Below are 14,152 nucleotides of genomic sequence, written 5' to 3' on the forward strand. Positions count from 1 at the left end.
AAGAATCTTCTTGCTCGTCTCCCGCTGTTAGCAAAGCCCGCACCAGGAGAAAAGCTTTATGTATATCTGGCAGTGGGCGAGTTCGCAGTCAGCTCGGTCTTAGCCCGAGAAGAGAAGGGAGTGCAGAGCCCGGTATATTACGCGATTAAACTCTTGCGAGGGGCTGAGATGAGATACTCCGAGATAGAAAAGATGGGCTGACGCTAGTAACGACAGCACGTAAGCTAAGACCCTACTTTCTGTCGCACGCAATAGTGGTCCGGACGAACCACCCTATGAAGACAGTGATGGGAAGGATGAAAGTTTCGGGAAGAATGGTTAAGTGGGCAGTAGAGATGGGACAGTTCGATATCAGCTACGAGCCGCGGATCGCCATAAAAGGGCAAGCCCTAGCAGATTTCCTGCAGGAAACGACAAGACCAGAAGAGCAAGGTATATGGAAGGTGTTCGTTGATGGTTCGGCGAACGCATCAGGAAGTGGAGTAGGAGTGCTGCTAGCAGAGGCGGGCGAGGAGTTGGAATATGCGATAAAATTACCTTTCAAAGCCTCAAATAATGAAGCAGAGTATGAAGCAGTTATACATGGGATGAAGCTGGTATCTTTAGCCGGGGGCAGGAAGTTGAACATATTTTCGGATTCACAGCTGGTAGTACAACAGGTAAAGGGCGAGTTCGAGATAAAGAACGAACGAATGATGGCTTATTGCGAGACGGTACGGTCGATGATGAGCGAGTTCGAGTTCTGCGAGCTAGCTCAAATACCCCGAGAGGAGAACCAGCATGCTGATTTTCTGGCAAAAGTAGGAAGCATGGCGGTGGGATACGAGTCAAGAAAAATACAGTTGCTAGTGGGGGAGCCATGTAGCGGGGGCGAGGAGCGTGTTTCAACAGTGACGAGTGGGGAAGATTGGCGCACGGAAATCAGGGCGTGTCTACAAGGAAAGGTGCTCGCAAGTGGCCGCGCCCAGAGGGTCCTGAAACAGCGAGCAAACAACTTCTGCCTAATCGGGGATATACTTCACAAAAGAGGCTACACTAGGCCGCACCTAAGATGCCTATCTCTCGAGGAGGGCCGCTACGTACTGCACGAGGTTCACCAAGGATGTTGCGGGGACCATGCAGGAGGTAGAGCGTTGGTCTCGCGGGTACTAAGGGCAGGATATTTTTGGCCCACCTTGAGAAAAGACGCGGGACAGTTTGTCAAGAGATGTGACAAGTGCCAGAGACATGGCCCGCTGATTCACACGACGGGGCGAGGAGCGGTTTCCACATAGGACGGATCAAAGCCCCATGAAGTGGGCGAGCGAATGAAGAGGAAGCGCTGGGGCCAGTTGTGCACTTTATTGGTCAAACCCTTAAAAAGGCCTACGCCGGGGCGAGCTGTGAGATGGAAGAAGCCAGAAGGGGAGCGATTTACCTTGAAGGCGGAATGGAACAGGTCGCCCGTGGGCTCTATGGAGGCCTCGACGCAAATGATGAAGAAAGCAGACATAAATTTAATGGAATTAGGAAGAAATTGGTTAATGGGCACGCGAAATTTGCGAGCCACATCCAGAAAAAAAGGGTGAACGGGCAGTGACAAGCCCGAGAGCAATTGGTCGATATGCCAGGTCATGTAGCCTGGGGGAGGGTGAAGGGAATCTTGCGAGGATGAAGGAAGAGCTAAATCGAAGGAAACATCTAGCCCTTGCCGGACGAGGAGGTCGCCAATATCATCGGGGATCAAAATCGAGTGTAGGGGGTTGGTCAAGATGCAAACGGAGGGTTCCCTCACTTTCGCAACTCTAACAACACCCTTTCCCCCGCGAGAAGGGGATCTCGCATCGTCCCCCCCCTTTAGGCTGCGAGAGGGGGGGGGGGGGGGGGGGGGGGGGGGGGCTTTGCCCTTACCCTTTTGCGAGCGAGCAGGGGTGGCCGCCGGTGGACCCCGGGTTTTGGATACCACGGCCCTCTTCTTGGGCCTATTTCTCTGTTCCGATGGAGGACCGAGGCGGATTACGGGAGTACGAATCTCCCCGGAGGAAGAAGAGGAAGAGTCGGAGGACATGGGGTGAAGGCAAAGGAAGGAAACACGAAAAAGAAAAAATAAGAACTGAAGAATCACAAAAAGCGGTGTGGAGAAATGTTTACCTGGATAAAAGGGAGGAGGAGAAAACAATTTCCGACGCCGGAGAGGAAGAGAGGAAAAGGGGGAGGGGCTGAAGAAGGAAGAAGAATGTAAAGGAGAGGGGTGAGAAGGACCCCTTTTTATAGTAGGAGGGGGGACTTGAAGAGGCGCCTGCGCCGCTTTGATTGTGAGAGGACAGCGCAGGCGGCGCTTCAATTTCCAAAAAAAAAAAAAAAATAATAAATAAATTAAAAATTAAATAAATAAAGGAAAAAGAAAAGACGGTTTTTAATCAACTGGAGTAATAAGTTCAGTTATTTAATTACTCTGAATGCGTACGGTTTTTTCTGCTGCGGAATATGAAACGAGGCACGTTATTCGAAACGGTGCAGATAATTACCTTAGGAAGCGGGTCGCCGGACTGAAGCACACGCCTTCTCTCGCTAAGAGCGAACTCGCAGCCATTAGCGCCAGGTCGCAAATAACCGCGAGTGGGGGACTAGTTGATCCAGCCCGAGATTGCTTGATGGATCCAATAAAGACCAAAGGCCCAAACAAGATCAAAAGGCACCACTCAAGCCCATTAACAGAAGGCCCATCAGACTGGTACCGGTGGGGCGAGAGGGACCCGGCCGCGGCACGCGAGTAGCTCGCGTGCGAAAGGCTTCTCGCCAGGCTGCATATCTCTCGCCAGACCGGAGGTGATCATTGCTACACATGGGGTATTTAATGCACGTCCAATCTACTGACAAAGGGCAGAGGAATGTCTCTTCGGCCCCTACTTTTTGCCTCTGCAGCCGCCAATGAAGTGACAGATTAAACCGCATTGAAGGTAATTTGAGTTCCGGATGCTTAATTACCGCGATGGGACAGGTAAATTAAATTGAAGAGTATTTGACGTCCGTCCCCTTTTTCTAGTATAAATAGGGGCAGTAAATGCAGTAAAAGAACAACACAAGCATACATACTTAAATTACGCATATAAACTAGTATCTTCTTTAGAAATTTACTGACTTGGCTGTCGGAGTGCTAACTCCGGCCTAAGTCCGGTTCTTTTCTTCCTTTGTAGGTGTGCTGTGGCCCCCGGTCCAAATCCAGGCCTATTCCACTCTTTAAACCAGCCCACCACGAATCCGGACGGATCAAATGGCGCCGTCTGTGGGAAGCCGTTGAGCAAAGCTGTGGCAACGTTTCCTTTAATAGCACCTTTATCTGTTTTTCAGTAACCTGTATACGCTTATCAATGGCCTCGTTTCCCAGCATAGTAAGGGATCTAACCAGTCAGATGGAAGCCGAAGTAACCCCAACCCCGCAGGAGCACCAGCCAGCCGTCGGAGAGGCCTCTACCGCTAGAGAGGAGACGCCACAGGCAGCCGGCATTGCGGGAGGTAGCCCCATGGTCGCCATGATTATGGAAAACCTGCAGGCACTCTTGGCGAGCTGAGCGCTGTCCAGGAGGGCTCTGTGCGCATGCTAAGGGAGCCCGAGGCTGCATCGCCCAAAAGAAGGATGGGGGAGAGTGGGGGCCGAGGGAGCGAGGGGCTCGCCCGCGCAAGTTCCTCGCTAAGCGCATTAAGCCCTTTTTCAGTCGACATTCTGGATGATGATCTGCCTCACTCATTTCGACCTGTAACTTACGAATACTTGGGAAACACCGACCCTTGTGAGCATCTCTGTCGCTTCAATAACACTTCGGATTTGCACCGATTTACCGAGGGAGTGAAGTGTCGGGTCTTCGCGACTACGTTAGCGGGAGCCGCACAAGCTTGGTTCAGCCAACTGCCGGCGGGCACGATTGGCGGTTTCGACCAGCTAAGCGCATGTTTTATGGATCACTTCGCGAGCTCAAAGAAGCAAAAGAGGAGCACCTTGACTCTGTTCGCGGTCAGGCAGAAGGAAGGAGAGTACTTGCGAAGTTTTATCAAACGTTTCATCTCGGCGACCTTAGAGGTACCAATTACCTCAGAGGAAGTTTTGATTAGCGCTCTAGCACAAGGGCTGCGGGCTGGCGATTTCTTCACTTCGCTCTCGAAAAAGCCTCCCGCATCCTTTAATGCTTTGTTGAAAAAGGCCGAGCGAAACATGAACGCGGAGGAGGCAGTGCATAATAAATTTGGCGAGAGCAAGGGCGGCCTCGAGGCAAAAAGAGAAAAGAAAGAGGATAGAATGCAGAAGCCGACTCAACTGGCGAGAAGGGAGGTGCAAAACGAGAGAAAGGTAGGACCTCGTTTTGATAGCTATGCACCGCTAGTCGCACAACCAGGAGAGATATTGTTGGCCATAGAGAATAACCCAAAGTTAAAGTGGCCTCGCACGTATGCGGAGGCCCCGAAGAGAAGCCCCACGCTAGGAAGTTTCTGCCGTTTTCATAATGATTATGGCCACACCACCAACGAATGCCAACACCTTCGTGACGAAATCGAGAGGCTCATACGCGCGAAGAATCTGCCAGAATTTGTGAAAGAGGGGAACCAACGCCCGCAGCAGTTCCCAGCTCGGCGTGCTAGCGAGCCCCGCAAACCTGAGCTGGGAAGGGAAAAGCTAAATGAGAGGAAGGACCAGGTGGCGCCTGCCAACTTCATCAGCATGATTTTGGGAGGACCTTCAGAAGGAGACTCCAACAGGGCTCGGCGAGCGCACCTGAGACAGTTGCGAGAGACGGAGGAGTTATTTGGAGAGATAGAAGAAGCAGACCGGGCGAGCCGTGCGCACCTCCGACGTTTGTGCGAGATGGAAGCTCAGCTCGAGGAGGTGCAAAGAATATCTTACGTGCCGCCCATTGTTTTCGGTCCCCAGGACGAAGAAGGAATCAGACAGCCACATTCCGACGCCCTGGTGATTACTGCCATGGTAGCGAATTTCGATATCGCGAGAATATTAGTGGACACCGGCAGTTCCGCTGATGTTATCTACTATGATTGCTTCAGAAAGATGAATATGGATTTCGAGTTAAAGTATGTAGAGACGAGCTTGGTCGGGTTCTCGGGAGAGTCAGTGCGGTCGGTCGGAGAAGTATGCCTGCCCATTTCCCTAGGAATGGAGCCGGTGCGAGCAACCCGATCCGTAAAGTTTCTGGTACTGGATGCCCCTTCTACCTACAACATCATACTGGGGCGACCGTCCATGAACTCATTTCAGGCAGTAGTCTCGACTTATCATATGAAGTTGAAATTCCCCGTCTTAGATCAAATCGGGGAGGTCCGAGGGGATCAAGAGACCTCGAGGAGGTGTTATTACGACGCCTTGAGAAGAATAGGAAACATTGATGCTATTCGCACAGTCTCCCCAAGTAGCCAGGGGAAGGAGGACCGGATGCCGGAAGTAGACCCCGCAAAAGAAGAAGCCCACGTGAAGCCGATGGAGGAATTAATGGTAGTCCAACTATGCGAGAAGGATGCCTCTCGCACCACCCGCATAGGCGGCGGTTTAGATGCAGACATGTCTCGACAGCTGGTGGAGTTTCTAAGGCAGAATCAAGATGTGTTCGCGTTCACTCCAGCAGATCTCGGGAGTATCGACGAGCAGCTCGTGGTGCACAGACTGAATGTCAAGCAGAATGCGAAGCCAGTCAAGCAAAAGCGTCGGCATTTTGGAGCAGAGAAAGACAAAATTATACAGGAAGAAGTGCGGAAGTTGTTAGCAGCCGGGCAGATCCGGGAGATCCGTTTTCCTACTTGGCTGTCCAATGCAGTTTTGGTCAAGAAGGGCGAGGGAAAGTGGCGAATGTGCATTGACTTTAGGGATCTCAACAAGGCATGTCCCAAGGACTACTATCCCCTACCACGAATCGACCAGCTCGTAGACTCAACTGCTGGTTGCGAGATGCTAAGTATGATGGACGCCTCGCAAGGGTACCATCAGATTCCATTGTGTCCGGGCGACCAGCCCAAGGTGAGCTTCATCACCTCCACGGGAACTTATTGCTACACGGTGATGCCTTTTGGGCTGAAAAATGCGGGGGCCACGTACCAGAGATTGGTAGACAAAATGTTCAAGGACCAACTCGGAAGGAACATGGAGATATACGTGGATGATATGTTGGTGAAGAGTCAAAAGGCGAGCACTCATTTAGGGGATTTAAAAGAAACCTTCTGCACGCTCCGACGCTACGGCATGAAGCTTAACCCCAATAAGTGTGCTTTTGGGGTGAAAACGGGAAAATTCCTGGGTTACATGGTAACGGAAAGGGGAGTGGAAGTGAACCCGGAGAAGGTGCAGGCGGTTTTAGATATGGAGGCCCCACGAAATATTAAGGAGGTTCAAATGCTGGCCGGAAGAATAACAGCTCTGAGTAGATTCATATCTAAGGCAGGAGAGGCTAGTCACCCTTTCTTTAAAATACTAAGAAAGGGGACTCAATTCGAGTGGACGGAGGAATCAGGAAGGGCTTTTGAGCAGCTCAAGAATCTTCTTGCTCGTCTCCCGCTGTTAGCAAAGCCCGCACCAGGAGAAAAGCTTTATGTATATCTGGCAGTGGGCGAGTTCGCAGTCAGCTCGGTCTTAGCCCGAGAAGAGAAGGGAGTGCAGAGCCCGGTATATTACGCGATTAAACTCTTGCGAGGGGCTGAGATGAGATACTCCGAGATAGAAAAGATGGGCTGACGCTAGTAACGACAGCACGTAAGCTAAGACCCTACTTTCTGTCGCACGCAATAGTGGTCCGGACGAACCACCCTATGAAGACAGTGATGGGAAGGATGGAAGTTTCGGGAAGAATGGTTAAGTGGGCAGTAGAGATGGGACAGTTCGATATCAGCTACGAGCCGCGGATCGCCATAAAAGGGTAAGCCCTAGCAGATTTCCTGCAGGAAACGACAAGACCAGAAGAGCAAGGTATATGGAAGGTGTTCGTTGATGGTTCGGCGAACGCATCAGGAAGTGGAGTAGGAGTGCTGCTAGCAGAGGTGGGCGAGGAGTTGGAATATGCGATAAAATTACCTTTCAAAGCCTCAAATAATGAAGCAGAGTATGAAGCAGTTATACATGGGATGAAGCTGGTATCTTTAGCCGGGGGCAGGAAGTTGAACATATTTTCGGATTCACAGCTGGTAGTACAACAGGTAAAGGGCGAGTTCGAGATAAAGAACGAGCGAATGATGGCTTATTGCGAGACGGTACGGTCGATGATGAGCGAGTTCGAGTTCTGCGAGCTAGCTCAAATACCCCGAGAGGAGAACCAGCATGCTGATTTTCTGGCAAAAGTAGGAAGCATGGCGGTGGGATACGAGTCAAGAAAAATACAGTTGCTAGTGGGGGAGCCATGTAGCGGGGGCGAGGAGCGTGTTTCAACAGTGACGAGTGGGGAAGATTGGCGCACGGAAATCAGGGCGTGTCTACAAGGAAAGGTGCTCGCAAGTGGCCGCGCCCAGAGGGTCCTGAAACAGCGAGCAAACAACTTTTGCCTAATCGGGGATATACTTCACAAAAGAGGCTACACTAGGCCGCACCTAAGATGCCTATCTCTCGAGGAGGGCCGCTACGTACTGCACGAGGTTCACCAAGGATGTTGCGGGGACCATGCAGGAGGTAGAGCGTTGGTCTCGCGGGTACTAAGGGCAGGATATTTTTGGCCCACCTTGAGAAAAGACGCGGGACAGTTTGTCAAGAGATGTGACAAGTGCCAGAGACATGGCCCGCTGATTCACACGACGGGGCGAGGAGCGGTTTCCACATAGGACGGATCAAAGCCCCATGAAGTGGGCGAGCGAATGAAGAGGAAGCGCTGGGGCCAGTTGTGCACTTTATTGGTCAAACCCTTAAAAAAGCCTACGTCGGGGCGAGCTGTGAGATGGAAGAAGCCAAAAGGGGAGCGATTTACCTTGAAGGCGGAATGGAACAGGTCGCCCGTGGGCTCTATGGAGGCCTCGGCGCAAATGATGAAGAAAACAGACATAAATTTAATGGAATCAGGAAGAAATTGGTTAATGGGCACGCGAAATTTGCGAGCCACATCCAGAAAAAAGGGGTGAACGGGCAGTGACAAGCCCGAGAGCAATTGGTCGATATGCCAGGTCATGTAGCCTGGGGGAGGGTGAAGGGAATCTTGCGAGGATGAAGGAAGAGCTAAATCGAAGGAAACATCTAGCCCTTGCCGGACGAGGAGGTCGCCAATATCGTCGGGGATCAAAATCGAGTGTAGGGGGTTGGTCAAGATGCAAACGGAGGGTTCCCTCACTTTCGCAACTCTAACAACACCCTTTCCCCCGCGAGAAGGGGATCTCGCATCGTCCCCCCCCTTTAGGCTGCGAGAGGGGGGGGGGGCTTTGCCCTTACCCTTTTGCGAGCGAGCAGGGGTGGCCGCCGGTGGACCCCGGGTTTTGGATACCACGGCCCTCTTCTTGGGCCTATTTCTCTGTTCCGATGGAGGACCGAGGCGGATTACGGGAGTACGAATCTCCCCGGAGGAAGAAGAGGAAGAGTCGGAGGACATGGGGTGAAGGCAAAGGAAGGAAACACGAAAAAGAAAAAATAAGAACTGAAGAATCACAAAAAGCGGTGTGGAGAAATGTTTACCTGGATAAAAGGGAGGAGGAGAAAACAATTTCCGACGCCGGAGAGGAAGAGAGGAAAAGGGAGAGGGGCTGAAGAAGGAAGAAGAATGTAAAGGAGAGGGGTGAGAAGGACCCCTTTTTATAGTAGGAGGGGGGACTTGAAGAGGCGCCTGCGCCGCTTTGATTGTGAGAGGACAGCGCAGGCGGCGCTTCAATTTCCAAAAAAAAAAAAAAAATAATAAATAAATTAAAAATTAAATAAATAAAGGAAAAAGAAAAGACGGTTTTTAATCAACTGGAGTAATAAGTTCAGTTATTTAATTACTCTGAATGCGTACGGTTTTTTCTGCTGCGGAATATGAAACGAGGCACGTTATTCGAAACGGTGCAGATAATTACCTTAGGAAGCGGGTCGCCGGACTGAAGCACACGCCTTCTCTCGCTAAGAGCGAACTCGCAGCCATTAGCGCCAGGTCGCAAATAACCGCGAGTGGGGGACTAGTTGATCCAGCCCGAGATTGCTTGATGGATCCAATAAAGACCAAAGGCCCAAACAAGATCAAAAGGCACCACTCAAGCCCATTAACAGAAGGCCCATCAGACTGGTACCGGTGGGGCGAGAGGGACCCGGCCGCGGCACGCGAGTAGCTCGCGTGCGAAAGGCTTCTCGCCAGGCTGCATATCTCTCGCCAGACCGGAGGTGATCATTGCTACACATGGGGTATTTAATGCACGTCCAATCTACTGACAAAGGGCAGAGGAATGTCTCTTCGGCCCCTACTTTTTGCCTCTGCAGCCGCCAATGAAGTGACAGATTAAACCGCATTGAAGGTAATTTGAGTTCCGGATGCTTAATTACCGCGATGGGACAGGTAAATTAAATTGAAGAGTATTTGACGTCCGTCCCCTTTTTCTAGTATAAATAGGGGCAGTAAATGCAGTAAAAGAACAACACAAGCATACATACTTAAATTACGCATATAAACTAGTATCTTCTTTAGAAATTTACTGACTTGGCTGTCGGAGTGCTAACTCCGGCCTAAGTCCGGTTCTTTTCTTCCTTTGTAGGTGTGCTGTGGCCCCCGGTCCAAATCCAGGCCTATTCCACTCTTTAAACCAGCCCACCACGAATCCGGACGGATCAAATGGCGCCGTCTGTGGGAAGCCGTTGAGCAAAGCTGTGGCAACGTTTCCTTTAATAGCACCTTTATCTGTTTTTCAGTAACCTGTATACGCTTATCAATGGCCTCGTTTCCCAGCATAGTAAGGGATCTAACCAGTCAGATGGAAGCCGAAGTAACCCCAACCCCGCAGGAGCACCAGCCAGCCGTCGGAGAGGCCTCTACCGCTAGAGAGGAGACGCCACAGGCAGCCGGCATTGCGGGAGGTAGCCCCATGGTCGCCATGACTATGGAAAACCTGCAGGCACTCTTGGCGAGCGCTGTCCAGGAGGGCTCTGTGCGCATGCTAAGGGAGCCCGAGGCTGCATCGCCCAAAAGAAGGATGGGGGAGAGTGGGGGCCGAGGGAGCGAGGGGCTCGCCCGCGCAAGTTCCTCGCTAAGCGCATTAAGCCCTTTTTCAGTCGACATTCTGGATGATGATCTGCCTCACTCATTTCGACCTGTAACTTACGAATACTTGGGAAACACCGACCCTTGTGAGCATCTCTGTCGCTTCAATAACACTTCGGATTTGCACCGATTTACCGAGGGAGTGAAGTGTCGGGTCTTCGCGACTACGTTAGCGGGAGCCGCACAAGCTTGGTTCAACCAACTGCCGGCGGGCACGATTGGCGGTTTCGACCAGCTAAGCGCATGTTTTATGGATCACTTCGCGAGCTCAAAGAAGCAAAAGAGGAGCACCTTGACTCTGTTCGCGGTCAGGCAGAAGGAAGGAGAGTACTTGCGAAGTTTTATCAAACGTTTCATCTCGGCGACCTTAGAGGTACCAATTACCTCAGAGGAAGTTTTGATTAGCGCTCTAGCACAGGGGCTGCGGGCTGGCGATTTCTTCACTTCGCTCTCGAAAAAGCCTCCCGCATCCTTTAATGCTTTGTTGAAAAAGGCCGAGCGATACATGAACGCGGAGGAGGCAGTGCATAATAAATTTGGCGAGAGCAAGGGCGGCCTCGAGGCAAAAAGAGAAAAGAAAGAGGATAGAATGCAGAAGCCGACTCAACTGGCGAGAAGGGAGGTGCAAAACGAGAGAAAGGTAGGACCTCGTTTTGATAGCTATGCACCGCTAGTCGCACAACCAGGAGAGATATTGTTGGCCATAGAGAATAACCCAAAGTTAAAGTGGCCTCGCACGTATGCGGAGGCCCCGAAGAGAAGCCCCACGCTAGGAAGTTTCTGCCGTTTTCATAATGATTATGGCCACACCACCAACGAATGCCAACACCTTCGTGACGAAATCGAGAGGCTCATACGCGCGAAGAATCTGCCAGAATTTGTGAAAGAGGGGAACCAACGCCCGCAGCAGTTCCCAGCTCGGCGTGCTAGCGAGCCCCGCAAACCTGAGCTGGGAAGGGAAAAGCTAAATGAGAGGAAGGACCAGGTGGCGCCTGCCAACTTCATCAGCATGATTTTGGGAGGACCTTCAGAAGGAGACTCCAACAGGGCTCGGCGAGCGCACCTGAGACAGTTGCGAGAGACGGAGGAGTTATTTGGAGAGATAGAAGAAGCAGACCGGGCGAGCCGTGCGCACCTCCGACGTTTGTGCGAGATGGAAGCTCAGCTCGAGGAGGTGCAAAGAATATCTTACGTGCCGCCCATTGTTTTCGGTCCCCAGGACGAAGAAGGAATCAGACAGCCACATTCCGACGCCCTGGTGATTACTGCCATGGTAGCGAATTTCGATATCGCGAGAATATTAGTGGACACCGGCAGTTCCGCTGATGTTATCTACTATGATTGCTTCAGAAAGATGAATATGGATTTCGAGTTAAAGTATGTAGAGACGAGCTTGGTCGGGTTCTCGGGAGAGTCAGTGCGGTCGGTCGGAGAAGTATGCCTGCCCATTTCCCTAGGAATGGAGCCGGTGCGAGCAACCCGATCCGTAAAGTTTCTGGTACTGGATGCCCCTTCTACCTACAACATCATACTGGGGCGACCGTCCATGAACTCATTTCAGGCAGTAGTCTCGACTTATCATATGAAGTTGAAATTCCCCGTCTTAGATCAAATCGGGGAGGTCCGAGGGGATCAAGAGACCTCGAGGAGGTGTTATTACGACGCCTTGAGAAGAATAGGAAACATAGATGCTATTCGCACAGTCTCCCCAAGTAGCCAGGGGAAGGAGGACCGGATGCCGGAAGTAGACCCCGCAAAAGAAGAAGCCCACGTGAAGCCGATGGAGGAATTAATGGTAGTCCAACTATGCGAGAAGGATGCCTCTCGCACCACCCGCATAGGCGGCGGTTTAGATGCAGACATGTCTCGACAGCTGGTGGAGTTTCTAAGGCAGAATCAAGATGTGTTCGCGTTCACTCCAGCAGATCTCGGGAGTATCGACGAGCAGCTCGTGGTGCACAGACTGAATGTCAAGCAGAATGCGAAGCCAGTCAAGCAAAAGCGTCGGCATTTTGGAGCAGAGAAAGACAAAATTATACAGGAAGAAGTGCGGAAGTTGTTAGCAGCCGGGCAGATCCGGGAGATCCGTTTTCCTACTTGGCTGTCCAATGCAGTTTTGGTCAAGAAGGGCGAGGGAAAGTGGCGAATGTGCATTGACTTTAGGGATCTCAACAAGGCATGTCCCAAGGACTACTATCCCCTACCACGAATCGACCAGCTCGTAGACTCAACTGCTGGTTGCGAGATGCTAAGTATGATGGACGCCTCGCAAGGGTACCATCAGATTCCATTGTGTCCGGGCGACCAGCCCAAGGTGAGCTTCATCACCTCCACGGGAACTTATTGCTACACGGTGATGCCTTTTGGGCTGAAAAATGCGGGGGCCACGTACCAGAGATTGGTAGACAAAATGTTCAAGGACCAACTCGGAAGGAACATGGAGATATACGTGGATGATATGTTGGTGAAGAGTCAAAAGGCGAGCACTCATTTAGGGGATTTAAAAGAAACCTTCTGCACGCTCCGACGCTACGGCATGAAGCTTAACCCCAATAAGTGTGCTTTTGGGGTGAAAACGGGAAAATTCCTGGGTTACATGGTAACGGAAAGGGGAGTGGAAGTGAACCCGGAGAAGGTGCAGGCGGTTTTAGATATGGAGGCCCCACGAAATATTAAGGAGGTTCAAATGCTGGCCGGAAGAATAACAGCTCTGAGTAGATTCATATCTAAGGCAGGAGAGGCTAGTCACCCTTTCTTTAAAATACTAAGAAAGGGGACTCAATTCGAGTGGACGGAGGAATCAGGAAGGGCTTTTGAGCAGCTCAAGAATCTTCTTGCTCGTCTCCCGCTGTTAGCAAAGCCCGCACCAGGAGAAAAGCTTTATGTATATCTGGCAGTGGGCGAGTTCGCAGTCAGCTCGGTCTTAGCCCGAGAAGAGAAGGGAGTGCAGAGCCCGGTATATTACGCGATTAAACTCTTGCGAGGGGCTGAGATGAGATACTCCGAGATAGAAAAGATGGGCTGACGCTAGTAACGACAGCACGTAAGCTAAGACCCTACTTTCTGTCGCACGCAATAGTGGTCCGGACGAACCACCCTATGAAGACAGTGATGGGAAGGATGGAAGTTTCGGGAAGAATGGTTAAGTGGGCAGTAGAGATGGGACAGTTCGATATCAGCTACGAGCCGCGGATCGCCATAAAAGGGCAAGCCCTAGCAGATTTCCTGCAGGAAACGACAAGACCAGAAGAGCAAGGTATATGGAAGGTGTTCGTTGATGGTTCGGCGAACGCATCAGGAAGTGGAGTAGGAGTGCTGCTAGCAGAGGCGGGCGAGGAGTTGGAATATGCGATAAAATTACCTTTCAATGCCTCAAATAATGAAGCAGAGTATGAAGCAGTTATACATGGGATGAAGCTGGTATCTTTAGCCGGGGGCAGGAAGTTGGACATATTTTCGGATTCACAGCTGGTAGTACAACAGGTAAAGGGCGAGTTCGAGATAAAGAACGAGCGAATGATGGCTTATTGCGAGACGGTACGGTTGATGATGAGCGAGTTCGAGTTCTGCGAGCTAGCTCAAATACCCCGAGAGGAGAACCAGCATGCTGATTTTCTGGCAAAAGTAGGAAGCATGGCGGTGGGATACGAGTCAAGAAAAATACAGTTGCTAGTGGGGGAGCCATGTAGCGGGGGCGAGGAGCGTGTTTCAACAGTGACGAGTGGGGAAGATTGGCGCACGGAAATCAGGGCGTGTCTACAAGGAAAGGTGCTCGCAAGTGGCCGCGCCCAGAGGGTCCTGAAACAGCGAGCAAACAACTTCTGCCTAATCGGGGATATACTTCACAAAAGAGGCTACACTAGGCCGCACCTAAGATGCCTATCTCTCGAGGAGGGCCGCTACGTACTGCACGAGGTTCACCAAGGATGTTGCGGGGACCATGCAGGAGGTAGAGCGTTGGTCTCGCGGGTACTAAGGGCAGG

General features: G+C 51.4%; 2 protein-coding genes across 2 annotated transcripts; both read left to right on the plus strand.

Annotated features, from left to right (window-relative positions):
- The first annotated feature begins 3,350 nt into the window (after positions 1 to 3,350).
- Positions 3,351 to 7,782, plus strand: LOC148772383 (uncharacterized). Its single transcript, XM_088815023.1, has 3 exons — positions 3,351 to 3,495; positions 3,534 to 6,640; positions 6,916 to 7,782. The coding sequence occupies exons 1-3, from the start codon at positions 3,351 to 3,353 to the stop codon at positions 7,780 to 7,782; spliced, it is 4,119 nt and encodes a 1,372-aa protein (XP_088671149.1).
- Positions 7,783 to 9,840: 2,058 nt separating this feature from the next.
- LOC148772384 (uncharacterized) lies at positions 9,841 to 13,194 on the plus strand. Its single transcript, XM_088815024.1, has one exon. It carries the CDS (start codon positions 9,841 to 9,843, stop codon positions 13,192 to 13,194), a length of 3,354 nt encoding a protein of 1,117 aa, XP_088671150.1.
- The last annotated feature ends 958 nt before the right edge of the window (positions 13,195 to 14,152 follow it).

Source organism: Erythranthe guttata, chromosome 2 (genome assembly GCF_056151865.1).
Source record: "Erythranthe guttata isolate IM_541 chromosome 2, IM_541, whole genome shotgun sequence".
Classification (NCBI taxonomy): domain Eukaryota; kingdom Viridiplantae; phylum Streptophyta; class Magnoliopsida; order Lamiales; family Phrymaceae; genus Erythranthe; species Erythranthe guttata.